The following is a 21,767-nucleotide window of genomic DNA, read 5'->3' on the forward strand; positions in this document are numbered from 1 at the left end:
AAATAACGTAGAAATTTCAGTGAATTTATTATAATGTACATGACGGGTAGGTACCACGATTAAGAATGCAATCCCGTCGTGACTCGATATATCGACATATCGATAGTTCAAAATCATCGTATTAATCGTGGTATAGTATGCGACAGGTCGAGATGGCAATCACCCGCACTATCCCGCACCGGATTAGCCGCGGGGGCTGAGCGGGTGTGCAGGGCGACCCCACCCCGATTGCCATCTCGACCTGTCGCAAACTTTATGTGCCTGTTATTTACATTGTAATATAACAACCACGAAATAAGCCTAAAATCATCAATTCAGTGAATTTATTATTTTGCTGTCATTGAAGGTTTTTTCATGAACCTTTCTTAACAACTTCTTTTTGTCTTGCTTGTCAACTAATTCATTGGACATAAACAATTAATCGCTAATCAAGTTGTGTAGTAATAAATTGAGAGACTTATTATTGGCAGTCGAATTTATTCAATAATATTCTTATATAACTAACCATCAAGATCACATCTCTAAACGAACCAATCACAAGCAATGCAATACACCCTGCTATAGATGCTTATACAGTAAGACTAATTGATGAACTTATTTTTGACAGGTAAAATTAATGTTGTTTAACATCCAAAATTAATAATAATCAATCTGTCGACAAGTTACTTAGCAATATTGTTATTTGTCAAAAAAGAACATTTTTTTTTTTACAAATAACAATTTTGTAAGTAATTTATCGACACAGATAGGATTATGTATTAATTTCGACTAGTTAATAAAATCAGTATCAGTTTGATATTCAGCTTTATATCTTTGCAAATGGACTATTAATTTGTATGTTATTAATAATCCATAGATATTATTAAAATAACTGTCAAAAACAGATCACTCAATGGCCATACTATAATTTTTGAATTACGAATGATATCTAAATAGTGATACAGTTTTGGGTATTACTAAAATAAACCAAAATCAAGTTATGTACACCTCTTTCATTCTAATCTATTAAGGATTTAGTATTTTCTTTACCACTTTGGAAGTCTCTCACGGAAACTATTCAGTTTAGAAAAAAAAAATATTAGAAACCTCAATATCATTCTGAGGAGTTTCAGTTCTAAGTATGAGGAACCCCCAAAATTTACTGTTTTTTTTTTTCTATTTTTGTGTGAAAATCTTAATGCGGTTCACAGAATACATCTACTTACCAAGTTTTAATAGTATAGTTCTTAGTTTCGGAAAAAAGTGGCTGTGACATACGGACGGACAGACAGACAGACATGACGCATCCATTAGGGTTCAGTTTTTTGCCATTTGGCTACGGAACCCTAAAAACAAAGTTTATTTAACTAAATAAGAAAAAAAAGATGCACTTAACTAAAATTTCGTTTATTTAGGAACACCTAAAAGTTTAGTACCAGCACATTTCAGTGTTTGAGATCAACACAACAATTAAGTATTATTGTGGCAAAAATTGACTCAATCACTTTTAGCCTACGTTGATAAATGTTTAATATTAGGGCGAGTCCTGATTAAGTAACATGTTATAAATCTTTTGTTGCATAACACATACACAGGTTGACATTGTTATATAACATTGTTACATATAACTTTGTCTGTCCAGACTTCAATAGCAGTGCAATATAAAAATGTTATATAACATGACTACAACTATCAATCGGCTCCGTTCTGTTATATAACTTTATAACATATTATATCATAGGGTTTGGACCCGCCTTACAATAACCTATCGCCGCGTTTCTATAACAGCGAGAAACATCAACAGAAAAATTTTAGAACTAAAAAAACATCGCCTAAATTATAATAGTTGTTCTTCAAGCATTAAAGAAATTCACATTAATTGCAACTAAATATCGACAAGCCTGGTGAAAAGTATGCACTTTTGACTACATTTTAAATGGTATTATTTTACAACTGACAGAAACTTTGTATACTAGTAAAAAAAATTAGAAACATTGTTGAGTTTCTCCTCAATTTAGTATGATGTTTTAGTCCAAAGCCGAAATGTCGGCACATCGCGATTGGGTTACGTAATTCTTAAAAATGTCCACTTCTGTCTTCCTTTCTTCTCTATGGCTCTTCGTACTCTGGGTTTTTGGACACAATAATTGAAAGTTAACTTTTGTATGTGTATTTTATGCATAACATTTATATTCTATCAGCAAAAATTTTGTTATGTTATCACTAGAAATAACAAGCTGAAATACTTGTAATTAATATTATGTTAACTCAAAAAGAATTGACCAAAAAAATATTGAAAATTTTAGGAACTTGTTTATAATATATTTATTAAAACTCAATTTGTATACTCAATCACGAAAGCGAGTGAACTATAATAACAATGTAGTGTATGTATTAACTATTAACATAGTCAAAAGTGCATAGATTCAACCGGAGTATACAAGTGTTAGCTTACATTAACGTGAACAGGATGGATTGGAAACAGAATGGTGTTGAGTATGACATAGGCGGGGCGCAGAGCAATCATGTCGCATAGCGCTTGGTCCAGAGGCGCGCGATGCGATCGTGCTCTTCCCTGTTTTGGAGATACTGTGTTGCGATGCTACCCACTAATGGGTCCGCTGGAATTACAAATATCTCAATGAATTTATTGCATTCGAATCTTGATACTCAAGGTTGCAATTTATCATCGGAAGTCTCAACAACAGAGACAACACTTTCTATAAAACTGTTATCTCTTTCTAAAGTTCCATGTGTAGTCTTTCCTTCTAGATATTGTACTATTGAGAGCATTTCATATTTTTAGATATTATCTAAATATATAAAACGAAAAGGTGACTGACTGACCGATCTATCAACACAGCTCAAACTACTGAACGGATTGGGCTAAAATTTGGCACGCAAATAGCTATTATGACATAGATGCCCGCTAAGAAAGGACTTTTGAAAATTCAGCCCCTAAGGGGAAATAGGGGTTCGAAATTTGTGTAATCCACGCGGACGAAGTCGTGGGCATAAGCTAGTTTATCATAAGTATAGATTTAATAGCTGTGATAGCCTAGTGGTTAGGACGTCCGCCTTCTAATCAGAGGTCGGGGGGTCGATCCTGGGCACGCACCTCTAACTTTTCGGAGCTATGTGCATTTTAATTAATTAAATATCACTTGCTTTAACGGTGAAGGAAAACATCGTGAGGAAACCTGCAGAGTTCTCCATAACGTTCTCAAAGGTGTGTGAAGTCTACCAATCCGCACATGGCCAGTGTGGTAGACTATGGCCAAAACCCTTCTCACTCTGAGAGGAGACCCGTGCTCTGTAGTGAGCCGGTGATGGGTTGATCATGATGATGATGATAGATTTAATTTTCAAAATTAATATTTTAAAACTGCATTAGGATATAAGTGCCAGAGTTAAAGCATGTAAAACTAAGATATTTACCTGGGTTACAATCAGTCAAGAGTGAGCATATAGACAGTAAGACCTTTGAGATGGTCAGCGCGGGTGACCAGTTGTCTTTGAGTATATCCAGACATATCACACCCTGGCTGTTGATGTTACAGTGGTATATTCTAGTTCGGAATGTTACCTGAAATATACAAAAATATAAATTACCACTTATTTTACTTTTAACAGTAGATAGTCTCATAAAATCTTTTTATTAAAATCTGAATTTTTTTAGGTTCAAATAATAAAAGTTCTAAAGTATCGGGTGCTTTGAAGAGATTACTTTTGTGGTAAGGTTGCCCTTTGTTTTAAACAAAATTATTATATTCTCTATAATTCTATTCTGTCATAAAGTGATTAAAATAAATAAATAACAACCATCTGCCAAATAAGTCTGATGTTTTAGCAGTTTTTGTACTGGGAATCTGTCAAATTGATTCACTAGATGGTTTATTTGGTGGTTGTGAAACAGAGCCTCAGTTAAAACACAGGGACTGTTTCAATGGCTACTAAGATAAACCTTTATAAGAGGCAATAAGGTTTAACCAAATAAATGACAAAATGAATTACCTTAGGAGGTTTGAAAGGGTATTCTGGTGAAAAGTGTATGTCTAAGAAGAATACTCCACCCTCATACACCGAACCAGGTGGGCCGAGTATTGTAGACACCCATTCATAGAGGTTATCGCCCTTTGGCCCCGCACTGCAATTTGGGGGAGGATCCAATGTAATCTCCGCAAGCTCCTTCTGGATCCGTTTAGCCGACGTCCCAAGTGCTTTAGACATTTTTGGATTTGGTTTGTTTTCTTTTGTATCCGGTTTGTTTTCTACGTTTCCACCCCTGCCTCGTCCTGTGCCGCTCCCTGAACTAGACGCACCGGACATTATCTAAAATGAATCACATAAACATGCAGGCACTAAACCTAACAGCTAATTGTTAATAAGCTGAACAAAGCTCATGAACGTGATTGTTAAGTGATATTACATAAATTAAAGTTTCTGAAGCAAAACTCCAGAGTCTTGTTCTTAAGAGATGGAACCTAAATAAAAAAAACCAGCCAAGTGCGAGTCAGGCTCGCGCAATGAGGGTTCCGTACTACAGTCGCATTTTTTCGACATTTTGCACAATAATTCAAAAACTATGATGCATAAAAATAAATAAAAATCTGTTTTAGAATGGACAGATGAAGACCTTTCATATGATACCCCACTTGATATAGTCACTCACTTCGAAAGTTGAAAATACTAATTATTAGTTCATGACCACAATTTAATTTTTTTTTGTGTGATCTAACCTTAAATTCACCGTTTTCAGATTTTTTCCCCAAATGTCAGCTATAAGCTCTACCTACCTGCCAAATTTCATGATTCTAGGTCAACGGGAAGTAGCCTGTAGGTTTCTTGACAGACAGACAGACAAAGTGATCCTATAAGGGTTCCGTTTTTTCTTTTGAGGTACGGAACCCTAAAAATAACAAACAATGAAGTATGTGATGATGAAACTCCATTATAAGAGTGAGTGAGATAATGTACAACTCTGCTTTTGTCAGGTATGCCACAACACCTGATTTTTTTAATTTATATTACTAAAATTTACTTTATTTCAAGAATTTAATGTGAAACTTTGGTAGAAGTGGGTACATAATATCATTTATCAGTCATTGTTTTTTTATGATATTAAACATTAATGTTTGAATTGCCTATCTCTTTAAACTAAGAATAACATGCTACATTAATTTTTGGTGCAATATTAGTTTTGTGGGTAACCTAAAGCGTATGAGATGAGATTGAATGTCTTTTACATCACTAATGCTAATGTGATGAGACATGAGTGATGTGACTGAAAAGTGAAGAACAATTTATGATTTGAACAGTTGCACTATAAAGAGATCACAGTCTACTGTAATACCATTAAATTAGTGAGATGTAAGCAATAATAACAATTGTCAATATCCTTTAGTTGTGTAAAAAGGTCATAATTTATGTAATCTCAAGATGAGCACTCAAAAAATAACACAATGATAAGCCAAATTATATTTTAGGGGAAAATACACTTTACAGAGACCGATATTGCTGTTTTATACAACAAAGCATTAACCTTGCAACTCAGAATACAACTCAATAAAAAATAAAATCAATAGGCAAAGGTTAAGCACCTTTTGAAAACACAACTAAAATAAATAGCTTGCTGTGGCACATTGCTCAGCAAACACGGGCTTGCGTGAATTTTATAGGATTCATGAAAACTTTAGCAGGCGAATAAAACAAGTTGTTTTGATTGGAATACACTATAGAAAGATCGTTAAATTAAAAAAAAGCAAATAATTTCTATGAAATTGATCATGACATCTTAAGAACAAAGACTTCGTCACTATTTACATAAAAACCACTATGTAGCAGCATTTAAATAAAAATAGACTAAACAACTTTGCACAAACTCGCTAACATAATCAAATAATAACTTAAACAGATATTGAATGGAAAAAATGTATTTATACCTTACGAATAACAGTCGGCCATCTTGTGGGCTGGCGTTATCCGATTCTAAACAATTTTTTTAGTTCACCAAGTTGTGATTCTAAACAAGTATCCCAATATGCAATCAACAGATTGTACTAAGGAAGACATCCAGAATATGTACAATTTGTGTTATGATAAATGAAACTCCGTGTTAGATGCTCCGAAGAACTGCAAAGCGCAAATAGGCAGCCTGTTACTTTCCCATCTATGTAGACAAATATTTCTACCATTAGTCGAGATATTACATAACTGTTTTATACCTTATTAAAATCAAAACTTGATATTGTTGTTTTCGTAAAATATCTCAGTGCCTCGATCCTCTGCTACCACATTTCGTCCATTTGTACATCACCCTCACAAGCAAAATTTACTGAAAGTCACAAACGCACACACGTTTAGTAAAACAGGATTCTTTAGTTAGAACTATATGTTAAATTGCAGAGAATCTAGCTAAACCGTATATTTAATTAATCTTTAACAATTTGTACCTATTATTTTGATGATAATATTGCTAGTAAGATTGCAGTTTTTTTCGGAAATTCACAAAGCACAACTACTTTCCGACATGTTTTTAAAATTAAAAAACCGGCAACTTGCCATTTAAAAAAAAAAAATTATCAATCAAAAACAGTTAGGCTGGACACAAACGTTGCGATTTATCATGCAACCAACACGCAACCTCGAAAATCGGATCTAAAAGAACATGGAAAGTGATTTTTAATATACCTATTGTGACAAAATATTATAATATTGAGATGCAAGCTGAATGAAATGGCTAGATTTTCTATAAAACGTAATTTTAGTTGCCTTTCTGATGCGGAACGCTTTCCTGCCTCGCATCAATCGTAATAATTTGTAGGATGACTTCTGACTTTGACAAGAATGTAGCATTTATTTGTATACTATCTCTATGCATTTATTAATGTTATGGTCTTGGGCTTAGGGTCCGTGAGTCAGCGGGGCGATTGTCTAAAACCTGCATCAATCATTATTACAATCTCAATTGTTCTGATTGGCTGAATTTGTGCGATTCTTGTTGCAACAATGAGCAACAATGCATTGTGGCCAATAGTGAGCGAGCATTAACCAATCAGAGATGATTGCGATCGCGACATTGTAGCTGTCAAACAACCGCGGTAGGGCCACAGATGGAGCCAGCCGTGGCCAGCACACCCATAGATTATCTACTATTGAGCACACCTTTAGCACCATATATTTACAAAGTACTCTGTGTTTAGCACTATGAATTTTATATCTGTGTATCAATGTCAATTAAATGGCAATAGATTTGCGTTTTTGGCGGGAAACGCGAAGTGCGCTTTTTAATTGAAAATTGTTAAAAATATAGTTTTTGAGTGTAAATAGTACATTATTTTGTAAATAGTTTTCGTTAAACTGTGGTACAATGCCGTCAGATAGTGACGGCTGTGATTTGGAACCAGCAGCGGGCAAAAAGAGGAAGAAAATGCAAAAGGAGAAACCCTCTGAAAGTGATGGTGCAAAATACAAACCATTTATAAAACCAGGGTATCGCCGGGCGTACGGCGATACTAGTACCAATTCAGAATTCCCTGTATACGTAGAAAGCACAGAAGATATCAAACTAGGAAACAAAAACCCCCTAGTGGTATCCAAATATTTTAAACAAGTAAAAGGTGTAAGTGAAAGTAGGCGCATAAACGCTACTAAAATTATGCTTGTCTTCAAACAAGCGACAGCGGCTAATGACTTTTTGAAGCACGAGTGCCTTTCAGTTTATAAACTTCGAGCGTTCATCCCGGCGTCCTCTGTGGAAAGGGTAGGGGTGGTTAGGTTTATTCCAAAAGAATCTAGCAATCAGGAACTATTCAATAAACTCTCCTCGGAAAGTGAAGTAATAGGTGTAAAGAGATTTTTGAAAAAAGTGGGAGAGGAGCTAATTCCTCTCTCCACTATCAGTGTAATTTTCAGCGGTACTAGTCTACCGCAGTATATTTATTTGGACAACTGGAGATACAAAGTTTTCACTTATGTTCCTCCTTTGATGCAATGTTTTAAATGTATGAAATTTAACCATTATGGGAAAATTTGTAAAAATCAGCAAATATGCTCACGGTGCGCTGGTGAGCACCATTACAAGGACTGCACGACGGATACACTGAAGTGCAGCAATTGTGGGGGTGCGCATCTTGCAATATCAAAAACGTGTCCTGTAAAGGCAGCGAGAATGGAGAGGAACAAAAAAGAAACCTACTCAAAAGTAGTTCAAATAAGTAGTGCGAGTTTCCCTCCACTCCCAAAGCCTCAGAGCCCTCAGACATATGAAAAAAACCAAACTACATACTCACAGCCTAAGCAAACTACACAGACAAAGACAGAAATTTCACACAATGATATTGTAAATAACTCTAAGCTTTTAGGAGCCATAGTAAACACTTTGGTTACAATAGGGAACTCTAATAATATTAAGACTACTAATCAAATCAAAGAAACATTTTTAGAACATTTAAGTAAAATATAATGGATTCTCACCTAACTATTGTGCAGCATAATATCCAAAGTATTAACAATAAGAACCCTTGGTTAAAACATTTTTGGAACAACATAATATTGATATTTTGCTATTAAATGAGACCTGGCAAAAAAATACAAGTAATCCTATTAGATTTTCAGGATATAATTTTGTAGGAAAAAATGCAAATAATGAACATGGTGGAGTAGGCATTTTATTAAAAAATACATTAAAATATAAAATATTGCCAACACAATTTTATCAAGATGTCCAGTCCATAGCAATTTCTCTAGAAACTAATATAGGTTCCGTGTCGATTCTATGTGTTTATTGTCCACCTAAAAATAAAAATAACAATTATTGTAGAATTAATAAACTTAAAAATATTATTGCTAGCTTACCAAAACCTTGTATAGTCTCAGGAGATTTTAACGCGCATCATATTGCTTTTGGGTGCAATTGTACAAATTCAAGAGGCAAAACATTGTTTGAAATTTTTGATGAACATGACCTATGCCTGTTAAACACAGGTGTATCTACTACAGTACAAAGACCTAATGCAAATAGCTCTGCTATTGATGTGACAGGGGTGAGTCCCGTATTAGCACCTCTATGTGAATGGTCAGTAGGTGACGATCCTTTGGGTAGTTACCACTATCCAACTTTTACAAAATTAAGCCTAGTTCCATCTAAATATTCTGTCAATGACAAAGTAGAGAAATTTCTATTTCATAAAGCAGATTGGACCAAATATTATGCAAAATCAGAGGAGTACTTTAAAGGTATATCTTTTGATGAAATAGATCCTTCACAGTCGTATGATAAGTTCTGTGAAGTTTTAAATACTCTTAGAAAAGAATTCGTTCCTTATGTAAAAATTGAAGGTCCTAGACTTTTTAAAACTCCTGCTCCTTGGTGGGATGAAAACTGTGAAGTTGCTGTTAAAAATTCGAGAGAAGCTTTACAGTTATATAAAAGAAATGGGTTGATGGAAAATTACATTAATTATAAACAATTGGATGCACAAAAAAAATTAATAATTAAGGATGCTAAGAAAAATAGTTGGTACAAGTTATGTTCAACATTCAATAGATATACTCCTATTACTCGAGTATGGAATTATATGAAAATGTTTAAACGTATTAAAAACCCACCACAGCATAAAAATGATGTATGGATTCCCGATTTTATTTCAAAATTTAAACATGATAACAATAACACAACGTTAAATACCTCTGTTTTCGAATTTAATAATGATTCTGACAAGCATATGTTACTTTTAAAGCCTTTCACTTTTGCAGAATTTAATATAGCACTTAAATCAAGAAAAAACTCTACACCCGGCTTAGATAACATTCCATATATAATGATTAAAAAATTGCATAAATTAGGTCAATTAGCTTTACTTGATATATTTAATAGGCTATGGGATAATCAATGTGTTCCAGAGAGTTGGAAGATCCAATGTATAGTACCGATTTTAAAACCTGATAAATCTTCATCTGATTGTAATTCATACAGACCAATATCACTAACATCATGCATAGGAAAATTATTTGAACAAATGCTGAAACTGAGATTAGATTATTTTACAGAAAAAAATAAATTATTACCAACATTCCAATACGGTTTCCGAAAAGGAAGAAGTGCTAATGAGAGTTTGACATCATTTGTATCGGATTTAAGAAGCTGTAAGTTATCAAAAGATGCTGCAGTATGTGTATTTTTGGATATAGAAGGTGCTTATGACAATGTTGATTTAAACCAGATTATTACTTCTCTTCATGAAATTGGCATTCCTGGAAAAATGTTAAAATGGCTATCAAATTTTTTAAATAACAGAAAGTTTTATGTTAAGTATAATAATATACTTCATGGACCTAACTCAACAAGTAAAGGCCTTATGCAAGGTGCATCATTATCTCCAATTTTATACAATTTATATACCTCTCAAATTGAGAAATATGTAACAACAAAGGATGTAAAAATTTTACAATTTGCAGATGACTTGTTATTATATAGTGTAAATAAAAATGTAGAAATAGCTGTAAATAATGTTAATTCAGCATTGACTCAGGTGCAAAATTATTACCAAAACACTTTAAAATTAAGTATTAATACCTCTAAAAGTTCATGCATGGTATTTGGTGGACCAGTAGATGTAAACATTAAATATAATAACTTAGATGTTCCAATTGTAAGAAATAAGAAGTTCTTAGGAGTAATTTTTGATACAAAACTAAAATTCGATGCTCACATTAACTACATTTGTAAAAATGCATTAAAAAGCATTAATCTTATTAGATGTTTAGCTGGTACATTTTGGGGTTCAGATCCCAAAGTTTTGACTTTGTTGTACAATAGTATGGTTAGAAGTCATTTTGATTATAGTTGTCTTGCGTATATGCAAACTAATCCATCGTTGTTGAAAAAATTGGATGTCATTCAAAATATAGGTTTGAGAATAATAAGTGGAGCAATGCGGTCTACACCTATTAATTCAATGGAAGTAGAAACATGTATCCCTCCTTTGCCGGTGAGACGTGTTTATTTGGCTGAAAAGTTTTGTTTGAAGCAACTATTCGCTAACTCTAACTTGGTAAACAAATTATTACTTCCACAGGATTTATTAAAAGTTACTGAAGCATCAATTGAAACTCTACAACCTACAGCGGAAGCACTTCTTTCCGGTAAAGGACCTACTATGTCAATGATTATGACTTATATGCATAGTATTGCTAGTAAGATAAATGTGAATGACGTTTGGCCTATGTATGATTGCCACTATGATGTAATAAACCTCGAAAATAGAATACACATCACTGATATTAAATCCAATTTAGACTTCCTATTGTTCATTGAAGAAAATTGTAAAAATCATTATAGGATATATTCGGATGGTTCTAAAAATGAGAACTTTGTAAGTTCTGCTTTTTATGATTCACAGTTAAAAAAATGTAGATCATATAAATTAAACTCTGACTGCAGTGTGTTTACTGCTGAATGCGTTGCCCTGTTCAAGGCATTGGAATATATCAAAGAAGAATTAATGTTTAAAATGAATAACTATGTTTTAATAACAGACTCGAAAAGTGTTCTTTTAGCTATAAATAATTTTAATTTTAGTAATTATAAATTAGTTTATATTATTTTCCAAATTAAAAATGTACTACTTAATTTAAAACAAAGGGGAATTAATATAGAATTTGTTTGGGTACCCTCCCACAGAGGCATAACAGGAAATGAAGTGGTTGATTCTGCTACAAGAAGAAGTAATTTTTATGAAGACTGTTCAAGTAGCATCAAAGTGCCATTTACGGATTTATGCAATACAATTAAAATAAGACAAAAGAAATTGTGGAGTGAAGTGTGGGATGTGACTAATAAAAATAAAGGAAAATGGTATGCGGAAATTCAAAAGGAAATACCAATACAACCATGGTATTTCAAAACAAAGTGTGAATCTAGAAAATTTACATCATTAATGAATAGACTGAGATTTGGTCACTGTCTGGTGCCAACACACCTGAATAAAATAAAAATACTAAACAGTAAAAAATGTAACTATTGTGAATATGAGGAGGCTGATGTTAATCATATGATACTCAAATGTCCAGCTTTTGGCATACAAAGACTTATATTAGCCAGTGATCTAAACACTATAAATATGGAACAAAAACAAAAAATTGATTTTCCCCGCCATGTAAAGGACTTGTTGTGTAAAACGTCATATTTTAAGTCTATTTTTAATTATATAAGTAATACTATAAATAAAGTGTAAAAACGTTAGACTAATTAGTTATAAGCAATTTTGTATTTTTAGAATAATATTTAGTTATAAGCAATTTTGTATTTTAGAATTTGTAAATTTTTGAAAGGCCTCAAAGGAGTGTTATCCAGGGCCGTAAAATAAATTTAAAAAAAAAAAAAAAAAATAAATGGCAATAACATGAAATGTCACTTTAAAAGTTTAACTCAAAGAGTATTATAATATACAGGTTTAACTTTTATTATTAAAAATAGTGAATAGAAAATAGAAATAGAAAATCATAGAAAAGAATTACATACAGGCACTTTAAAAAAACTCAACAAATACAATTTATTAGGTATTATTTAAAGGCTTATAACTATCAATAAAAATGGGGAAACGCCAGCACCAGAAAGATAAAATGTAAGTATAATATAAAATGACTTCACCAAATAAAAACCTCTTTATTGGATGGATTTACCTTAATTTTCATAATCAGGTACCTTACCTACACCGAATGGACTACGTTATACGGTGGAAAGAGATCAGGAACAGCGGTTGAGGAAGACACGTCGTTTAAGAGACTACCCTATGATCATTGTTGCTTATGTTTACAACCATTTGAAGATCCCTATTGCGACTCTGATGGGAATGTGTTTGAATTGCAAGCTTTGATTGAGTTTGTCAAGAAGTTTAAAATCAACCCCGTTACTGGAAAAGTAAGTATAATAATATTATCTGTTCATAATACATACTTCAACCTACATGACAATTGACAACCTTTCTGGTGCAGTGGTCAGCGTTGTGTTCTTAAAATAGGGAAGGGTCGGGTTGGATTCCTGGCAGAGGTCATTTGGAAATACATAATATCTCAATTAGTTCTGTTCAGGTGGAAGGCTTCAGCTGTGGCTGATTACCAACCTACTAACAAAAGATGTGGACAAATAAACCTGCCATATTGCCCATACCCAGGTTATCCTAATTCTATCTTGCGAGACTTATATGCTACTAGCTTATTTTTTAGAATAGAATAGAATAGAATGTTTTTTTATTCATGTAAACTTTTTAAAAGTGCTTATGAATAGTCAGGTTTAATTTACCACTGGTTCGGAATGCCGTTCCTACCGAGAAGAACCAGCAAGAAACTCGGCGGTTGCTCTTTTTAATTTTTCAATTTACAATGTTATTATACCGTACTATACAAGCCATTGCAGCCCCGTGCATTGCTGGAGCGAGTCAAATCCAAGCTTTTTTATCGTTTACATAGTCTGCGACTGTATAATATGCTTTTTTTAGGAGCATACTTTTAACACATTTTTTAAACTTGTGTAAAGGCAAGTCTAAAATTGCTTGTGGAATTTTATTATAAAATATTACACTCATTCCCACAAATGACTTTCGCACTTTCCACAGGCGGAGCGCAGGAGTAGCGAGCTTATTTTTGTTTCTAGTTTGCCTATCATGGAGATCACTGATTTTTTTGTAACTGTGAATGTTTTGTCGTACAAAAATTATATTATTGTAAATATATTGGGAAGCTACTGTAAGAATACCTATTTCCTTAAATATCTCTCGTAGGGAATCGCGCAACCTGCAACTCCGTCTGCATGGACTCCTTATCAGATATACTACTAGATATACTATACAGGCTTAGGGTGTTTAGGTCATAATTCATAAGCCACCATGCTGGCCTTGACAGACTTCAAACACCTTTGAGAACATTATGGAAAACTCAAGCATGCAGGCTTCTTTACATAGTTTTCCTTCACAATTAAAGCAAATGATAGTAATTAATTGATTAAAACAAAACAAACAATGCACATAACTCTGAAAAGTTTTAGGTGCATACCTGGGATCAAACCCTGGATCCACTGAATAGGAAGTCTTAACCACATCATCTAAACCTTCATGGTTTTTTTTGCTGTGTCTAAAGTGGACTTGTTAAACATTCTCTATTTTGATAATTTAAAAAAAAACTGTAATATTTTTGTTATTTCTTATGCTTTCAGAAAATAGATATCAAAAGTGTAATCAAGCTAAACTTCTTCAAAAATGCTTCTGGAGACTACCACTGTCCTGTCTTATTCAAACCATTCACAAAAAACTCTCACATTGTGGCCATACGCACCAGTGGCAATGTCTACTGCTATGAAGCTGTCGAACAACTCAATATTAAAGGAAAGAACTGGAAGGATCTTATTAATGATACACCGTTTGTGAGGAGTGATATAATTACCATACAGGATCCAAACAACTTGGGGAAATTCAATATTTCTGTGTTCCATCACATTAAGAATAATTTGAGAGTGGAAACTGAGGGTACGTAGCAATATATATGTTTTATTTATGAAATCAGTACCCATCACTATAAGTCCCGCAAATTGCTAATGTGCGTGGCCGCCATTTTAGTGACGTCAGCACTAGACTGAAGTTTCAAGCTGATGGTATATTTTTATTTCGGCTGACGTCAAAATGACGTCATTTCGATGTTAATGAGACATTATTATACAGACCTATATCATTATTATTATGTGGAGTGTTTGCTGTTGGTTTATTGGTTTGTCCTTCAATCACATATATGCGACGTGATATTTTACATGGGTATAGTTAAGACCTGGAGAGTGACATAGGCTACTTTTCATACTGAAAAAAAGAGTTCCAGAAAGTCACTGGCATCAGTGTTAAGAAATGAATACATGGACCTTATCCTCTGCTACATTATTTATTTTATTTATTTTTATTTTTCATGTACCGAAATTGTAGTTACATAGTAGGAATAAATTTAGTTACATTGGAAATGCTTATCTCTTAACAGAGATTTCTTCCAGCTTCCCATTCAAGGTTATTCCTATAGTGTTGATACTATTCTTATTGAAGACTACATTTGAAATACTGTGTAACCCTAAAAATTGTACAAAGAACAAAAAATTTGAAATGTAACTTTTCAGAGGAAATAGCTCTAAGAAAAGATCCTCATGCAAGACTAAAGACAGTGTCAGCTGAAACTAGAGACATTCTTAAAGAGCTTGAAAAGGAATATAAAGCACCTGAAGCTAAGGAAGTTAAAAAAGAGGTTTGTAAACCATCTACACTCCTTTTGAAGCCATCTTCATCAAGGACCTTTAAGCTTAAGCGTATACAGAGGCGCATATAGAAGCGCAGGCCGTGCAGCACAGTACAAGGAATACGCGACGCAGGTCTGCACAGGCGGGCCGCACCTGTGCCGGACCTGCGCGTGTTGCTCTATATGCTATGATAACGAATTGAATACAAAAAAACGGCGTTGTGCTCAATTGTGCTGCGCGGCGTGGTATGCAATGGTATATCTAAAACTAAAAAATAATTTAAGAGTTATCACCAAAAATAAGATAATTTAGAAAAACAGTTGATATTTCTGAAAAAGAATTCTACATAGGACCTAACTAAAAACTTTAAAAAATATATTTTTAATTTTTTGAAAATGTCCACAACTACATTTTGCAGTTATAAAATCCATACTAATATTATAAATGCGGAAGTGTCTGTCTGTCTGTCTGCTAGCTTTTCACGGCTCAACCGTTCAACCGATTTTGACGAAATTTGGTACAGCGGTAGCTTGCAACCCGGGGAAGGACATGAGAAAATTTAAGAGTTCCCACAGGATTTTTAAAAACCTAAATCCACGCGAACGAAGTCGCGGGCATCAGCTAGTAAATAAATAAATTTGCAGTTAATTACTGTTTAAATATTGGATGGCACAAGTATTAAAAGTGTTTTGTACACAGATAGCAGACAAGTTCAATGCAGCACACTACTCAACGGGCATGGTGGCGGCTAGTTTCACTTCTACTGCCATGGTGCCGGAGACCATACACGAGGCGGCTATCATATGTGAAGATGAAGTCAAATATGAGAGAGTTAAGAAGAAAGGTATGAACTTACATGGATTAAACCTAAAAAAAGGTTTATGCCTTGTTCATATGGAATTTATATTTGCCTGTCATCATCATCATCAACAACCGATAGTCGTCCACAGCTGGACATAGGTCTCTTGTAGGAACTTCCACACGCAATACATACGGAAAATACACATGATTAAATGTATTTTCCTGTGAAACTAAGTTTTTGTAGGATTCTGTAGGAAAACATGGAACCAGTGGGGCGATTTCGTAAAACCAGCATCAATCATTATTACAATCTCAATTGTAATAATCGTGGCATTGTAGCTGTCATTCTAACGCACTCGCGCAGCGTTTTGTCCTGTTTTTTTTTTTTTTTTTTTTTTTTTTTTTTTGTCTTTGTGTCATCCATTTTTAAAATAAACTATAATATGAGATGTAAGGTTAAAATTTATTACAGTTATAGAAACCAATTGAGGATACACTTCTGCAATAATAATATTCATCATTATCATCATCATCAACAACCGATAGTCATCCACAGCTGGACATATTTCTAGTAGACTTCGACACGCCACGGTCTTGCGCCGCCTGAATCCAGCGGCTCTCTACGACTCGCCTGATGTCGTCCGTCTATCTAGTGAGGGGATCTGCTAACCCTGCGCCTTCCGGTACGAGGTCGCCATTCCAGCACCTTGGGACCCCAACCTCTATCGGTTTTTCGAACTATGTGCCCTGCCCATTGCCACTTCAGCTTCGCAACCCGTTGAGCGATGTCGGTTACTCTGGTTTTCCTACGGATCTCCTCCGGATTAATGATATTAGGATGAATGAGTTAATATTATACTTTTGGTTTCAGGCTATGTAAGGCTGGTAACGAATTTCGGTCAGCTGAACTTAGAGCTGTACTGCGATGTGACGCCGAAGGCCTGCGACAACTTTATAAAGCTCTGCCTCAACGGATACTACAATGGCACCAAGTTCCATAGGTCTATCAGGAATTTTATGGTCAGTTTTCGTCATCGTCAACTGATAGGTGTCCACAGCTGGACATAGGTCTCTTATAGGGAATTCCACACGCCGCAGTCTTGCGCCGATGCCATCTAGCGGCTCCCTACGACTCGTTGGATGTTGTCTGTTCATTTAGTGGGAATAGATCTTATATCAGTACCCTTATTATAAATGCGAAAGTGTGTTTGTTTGATGGTTTGTTGGTTTGTCCTTCAATCACGTCGCAACGGTGCAACGGATTGACGTGATTTTTTGCATGGGTATAGATGAAGATCTGGAGAGTGACATAGGCTACTTTTTATCCCGGAAAATCAAAGAGTTCCCACGGGATTTTTAAAAACCTAATTCCGCGCGGACGAAGTCGCGGGTATCAGCTAGTTGTTCTATAAGTAGATACCGCGAGATATAATTTAGTCCCATAGGAAAATTGTTGCTAGTTGCACATAAAAAGAAATTATAGTTAGTTAGAAGAAATAGTAGTAGTAGTGGTATATTTTAGTATAATTTAAAATACATGCAACAGAGTATCACTTGAGGGATAGATCAAATTTTTTGCCTCTGTGTACTGGTTTCTATAATTATGCTGAATTCAAGTTAACAGCATAATATAGTTTAATTTTAAAATAGCTGTGACACCCCAACAAACAAACGGACCAGACGAAACTATAAATATTGTTGATAGCTGTTTTACTGCAGCATCTTAAAAAATAGTGTATATTTTGTAGATCCAAGGCGGTGATCCAACAGGCACGGGCTTGGGGGGTGAGTCAATATGGAAGAAACCATTTGAGGATGAGATCCGACCAAACCTGCACCACACTGGGCGGGGAGTGTTATCCATGGCCAACTCTGGACCCAACACTAATGGCTCACAGTTGTAAGTTACATTATTTATTTTATTTATTTACACAATTTATAATAATTCTGATGTAATCAAAAACTATGTATAAAACTTAAAGACTGTTTTACACTGGAGCAACAACATAAAATACGAGAATATGGCATGCTACAAATGGAAAGCAGCATACAGCAGTTTATTTTATGCCGAAACCACATTGTGCAGTAGAATTGAAATATTATTGTACGACAGCCTACCGACGATTTTGCTACATTTTAATTTACTATAGTATCATACAGCCTTTAGGCCGCAATTTTGGATCTTTCCTCTGGCGCAAATAAAGCTTTACACAATCATTTAACAGACATAATACTATCTATGATTTACACACAATCTTAAAACTCTCGAATCCGATAAAAATGAAGCTGCAGAGACAAGAGAGTAAAGAATAGATTTTAAACACCACAACAAAAAGGGTGACTTTTAAACAGCAGTTCTGTTTGGCGGCCATTTTTAATACGACCGCGGAAGTCGTAGATGAGAATTATTCTCAAGTTACTCTTAAAGAAGTTTATTTCGATTTTCAGTTTCGTCACATTCCGTTCGTGCAGGCAACTGGATGGCAAGCACACGATATTTGGCAAACTGGTTGGCGGACTCGACACGTTGGGCGCCATGGAGCAGATTGAGGTTGACAATAAAGACAGACCAATTCACGACATAGTTATAGAGGTTGCTCAGGTGTTTGTTGATCCGTTTGCAGAGGCGGAAGAACAAGTAAGTGAAGTTGGTTCAATATTTTTGATTTAGAAAAAAAACTAGCTCACTTGGTCACGTGATCCAAGATATACGGCGACTCCCGGCCCCCTTAACACTACCTATATTAGAAATGCAAAAGTGTGTTTGTCCTTCAATCACGTCGCAATGAAGCAATGGATTGACGAGATTTTTTGCATGGATACAGTTGAAGACCTGAGGGCCTAACATGCGCCCCGCGAGAAAATTTTGTCGACGCATTATCTCGTGTTTCCTCATAGAAATCAGACGAGTAAATGCGTAGACAAAATTTTCTCGTGTTGCACATGTTAGGCGTGCTGGAGTGTGATATAGGCTACTTTTTATCCCAGAAAAAAATTCTCATTAGATTTTTAATAACCTAAATCCACATGGACGAAGTCGCAGCCATCAACTAGTGTCATAAAGAGATAAGAGTTTGTAAGCGATAGAAAGAGGCATTTTTAAAATTTTAGGCTGCAATACTGTGCAAGCTGAATTGCACTTTATTGCGTCGTAGCAAGAGTCGCTATTTATTTAAACATCTTTATGGTAACTTGTAAGGTACTATTTTATACTTTGTGGTATTACTACTATCAGATAGATGACTAACTATTCATGAAATATTTATAAATTGAATAAAGAAATATTAGTTTTACTATAAACTTAAATAGGACAATTTTTTTTACCTATTTTAGAATGAGAATAACTTTTAATATGCTCCTTAATATTAATATTTTCAGCTTGCTATAGAGAGAGCAGAAGAACTAAAAAAGAAAGCTGAAGCTGAAGGGCCAGGAGTCAAACCTAAGAAAGCTCCCCAACAACCCCTCAAAGTGTTCAGAGATGGAGTTGGCAAGTACCTCAACCTGCAAGAGTTGACTGCTACCAGCAAAACTACTAAAAATCAAGAAGTCCCTACTAAGAAACCTAAAAAAGATAGCAACTATAATTTTGGTAGTTTTGATTCATGGTAAACAATTTAATATCATGTCATATAAGTCCTGCAAATTGCTATTGCGGTCTCCATGTCTTCGAACTTCGAAATGATGTAATTTTGACGTCAGCCAAAATAAAAATATACAATCAGCTCGAAACTTCAGTCTAGTGCAAACGTCACTAAAATGGCGGCTACGCGCATTAGCAATTTGCTGGACTTATAAGTTCTAGTTGATAGTCAGTGGTAACAGACCAGGTTGGTAAAGAAGCTACCACAGGTATTGATTTATTACTGTTCTCAAGCAAAAGTAACTGCAAGATACTATGGATGTCCTTGTATTTGTATAGTAAGTTTAGTAAAATATTATGTAATTGTAAATATTAAAATGAATGTAATATAAGGTAAATAGCGGCTACATACTACGATTTTAAATTAACGATATTTCGGCTCAGTTGCATGGGTTGTGGTCAAGAGAAGCCGTTATCAATCATGGTTCATACCATTTATTATTTAGTAGTAGTAAGTACTACAAAATAAGTCTAAAATTAATAAAAACCATTATAAGTTTATAGCTTTTTATTTAATACTTTACCAATACTGCCATCCTTTAACTTAAGGTTGTTAAATGCAAAAAAATACTTTTCAAAAACTAATATTTCTAAAAAAGTATGCTACATAGGACCAAACTAAAAACCTTGGTCCCACATAATGTTTTGCTGATAACTCTAAAATCTTTTCTGCAACTAACAACTTTTAAGTTAAAGGATGGCAGAATAATGAACAAGAAATTCATACTCGGTATTCATAAGTGGTCAGATAAAGGGAAAAAGTTTGATGAGATTACAAGTGAGGATGAATAGTAAAGATAACTACAGTCAAAACTGTTTAAAATGACATCATGACATATTGGTTACACATTTTGGAAATTCATCTATATTAAATTACATGAGGTTGTAGATGGCCACCATGTCGTTTTCTTATCAATCAGTACGCGCACACGCTTTCCCGAAAACAAATCAACAATTGAACGACTGACTGACGACGAGGTTGGTCACAGAAAACATTACTCTAGACTTGTACCACAATCCTCAAAATGAGACAGTCCAATATCTACTCTGTTGCTATTCAAATAAATTTTATCTAATGAAAAAGGCGTCATATTTCGTATGCATTATTTTCGCCGACAAATATTATTGGATTTTGGAAAACTTTTGCATACCTGAGGAACTACCTTCTGCAATACAGGTATATACAGCCAGAGGGTAGGAAACTCGTAAATAACGCATTCTTGTATTTAAGTTAAATAAATAAATATGTAATAATCAAAATATAAGTACCAGCTATTGTTAGTGTAAGAGAGATCACACATCCGATCCGAATCTGTGAAAATAAAGATATAAAAAATATCTATGAGATAATAATATGTCATAGCTACCATACAAAACAAAGAGGAACGTATTTTTACAGACTCGGATCGGATGAATGTGTAACCGCCCTAAAGATTTAACACCGGTTAGATATTACAACTAGTGACTTTTGTGACCTAATAATAAATTGTGATCCCTTCAATGTTGTTATAACAGATTTTGACTGTAATTGTAAAAGCTGTTCGTGTGGCAGTGATATTTATTGCTATTGCATGTTTATCTAAAAGATAATAAGGCTTAACTTTAGTATATACCATTATTTGTTCATCAAGAAATAGACAGCCCCCTTGGCTGTCTATTTTTTCCTAGTCTAACAAAAATTAATTAGCAATAAAATCTAGATTCCTACAATGAATACTAATAACTATATCCTAGTACAATATTTAATGGTTTAATACTCAATCAGTACAATATTAAATATACAATTATTATTATATTATGTAAATTACATGTGCTGGAATTATTAATTATATTTGATTCTTATTTACATAGCATGCATTATTAATACAATTCATGTTTTTCTTACTTCTAACACTAAAATGAATGTACAACACTTACACAATTCCATCACATTTATAAAGTAAATACTAAAATAATCACTACCTATTATAATATAAAGTAGGTGTTTATAAACCATATAAATTCTTAACTCTTAACTAAGATTAAAATAAACTTTACACATAAATATATTAAGTACAATTAAGTAAAAGTGGGTGG

General features: G+C 34.1%; 2 protein-coding genes and 1 long non-coding RNA gene across 7 annotated transcripts; 1 reads left to right on the plus strand and 2 right to left on the minus strand.

Moving 5' to 3' along the window:
• Positions 1 to 457: 457 nt before the first annotated feature.
• Positions 458 to 6,556, minus strand: Ubc2 (ubiquitin conjugating enzyme 2). 5 transcript variants are annotated; one of them, XM_034984638.2, is made up of 6 exons: positions 6,432 to 6,556; positions 6,204 to 6,313; positions 5,922 to 6,111; positions 3,994 to 4,291; positions 3,418 to 3,565; positions 458 to 2,600 (listed from the first exon to the last, which is right to left on the minus strand). In XM_034984638.2, the coding sequence occupies exons 4-6, from the start codon at positions 4,207 to 4,209 to the stop codon at positions 2,503 to 2,505; spliced, it is 462 nt and encodes a 153-aa protein (XP_034840529.1). In that variant the 5' UTR covers positions 4,210 to 4,291; positions 5,922 to 6,111; positions 6,204 to 6,313; positions 6,432 to 6,556; the 3' UTR covers positions 458 to 2,502. The 5 variants fall into 5 exon arrangements, with proteins under 5 accessions (XP_034840529.1, XP_034840527.1, XP_034840528.1 ...); XM_034984636.2 differs by having other exon boundaries at positions 3,994 to 4,311; XM_034984637.2 differs by lacking the exon at positions 5,922 to 6,111.
• Positions 6,557 to 8,628: 2,072 nt separating this feature from the next.
• On the minus strand, positions 8,629 to 12,309 carry LOC138404710 (uncharacterized). Its single transcript, XR_011238533.1, has 2 exons — positions 10,048 to 12,309; positions 8,629 to 8,772 (listed from the first exon to the last, which is right to left on the minus strand). It is a non-coding gene; the product is annotated as an uncharacterized lncRNA (long non-coding RNA).
• Positions 12,310 to 12,417: 108 nt separating this feature from the next.
• Positions 12,418 to 20,177, plus strand: LOC117996558 (RING-type E3 ubiquitin-protein ligase PPIL2). Its single transcript, XM_069509429.1, has 9 exons — positions 12,418 to 12,605; positions 12,682 to 12,901; positions 14,192 to 14,501; positions 15,131 to 15,255; positions 15,947 to 16,091; positions 16,920 to 17,068; positions 17,797 to 17,948; positions 18,497 to 18,686; positions 19,427 to 20,177. The coding sequence occupies exons 1-9, from the start codon at positions 12,574 to 12,576 to the stop codon at positions 19,658 to 19,660; spliced, it is 1,557 nt and encodes a 518-aa protein (XP_069365530.1). The 5' UTR covers positions 12,418 to 12,573; the 3' UTR covers positions 19,661 to 20,177.
• Positions 20,178 to 21,767: the final 1,590 nt, after the last annotated feature.

Source organism: Maniola hyperantus, chromosome 3 (assembly GCF_902806685.2).
Source record: "Maniola hyperantus chromosome 3, iAphHyp1.2, whole genome shotgun sequence".
Taxonomy (NCBI): domain Eukaryota; kingdom Metazoa; phylum Arthropoda; class Insecta; order Lepidoptera; family Nymphalidae; genus Maniola; species Maniola hyperantus.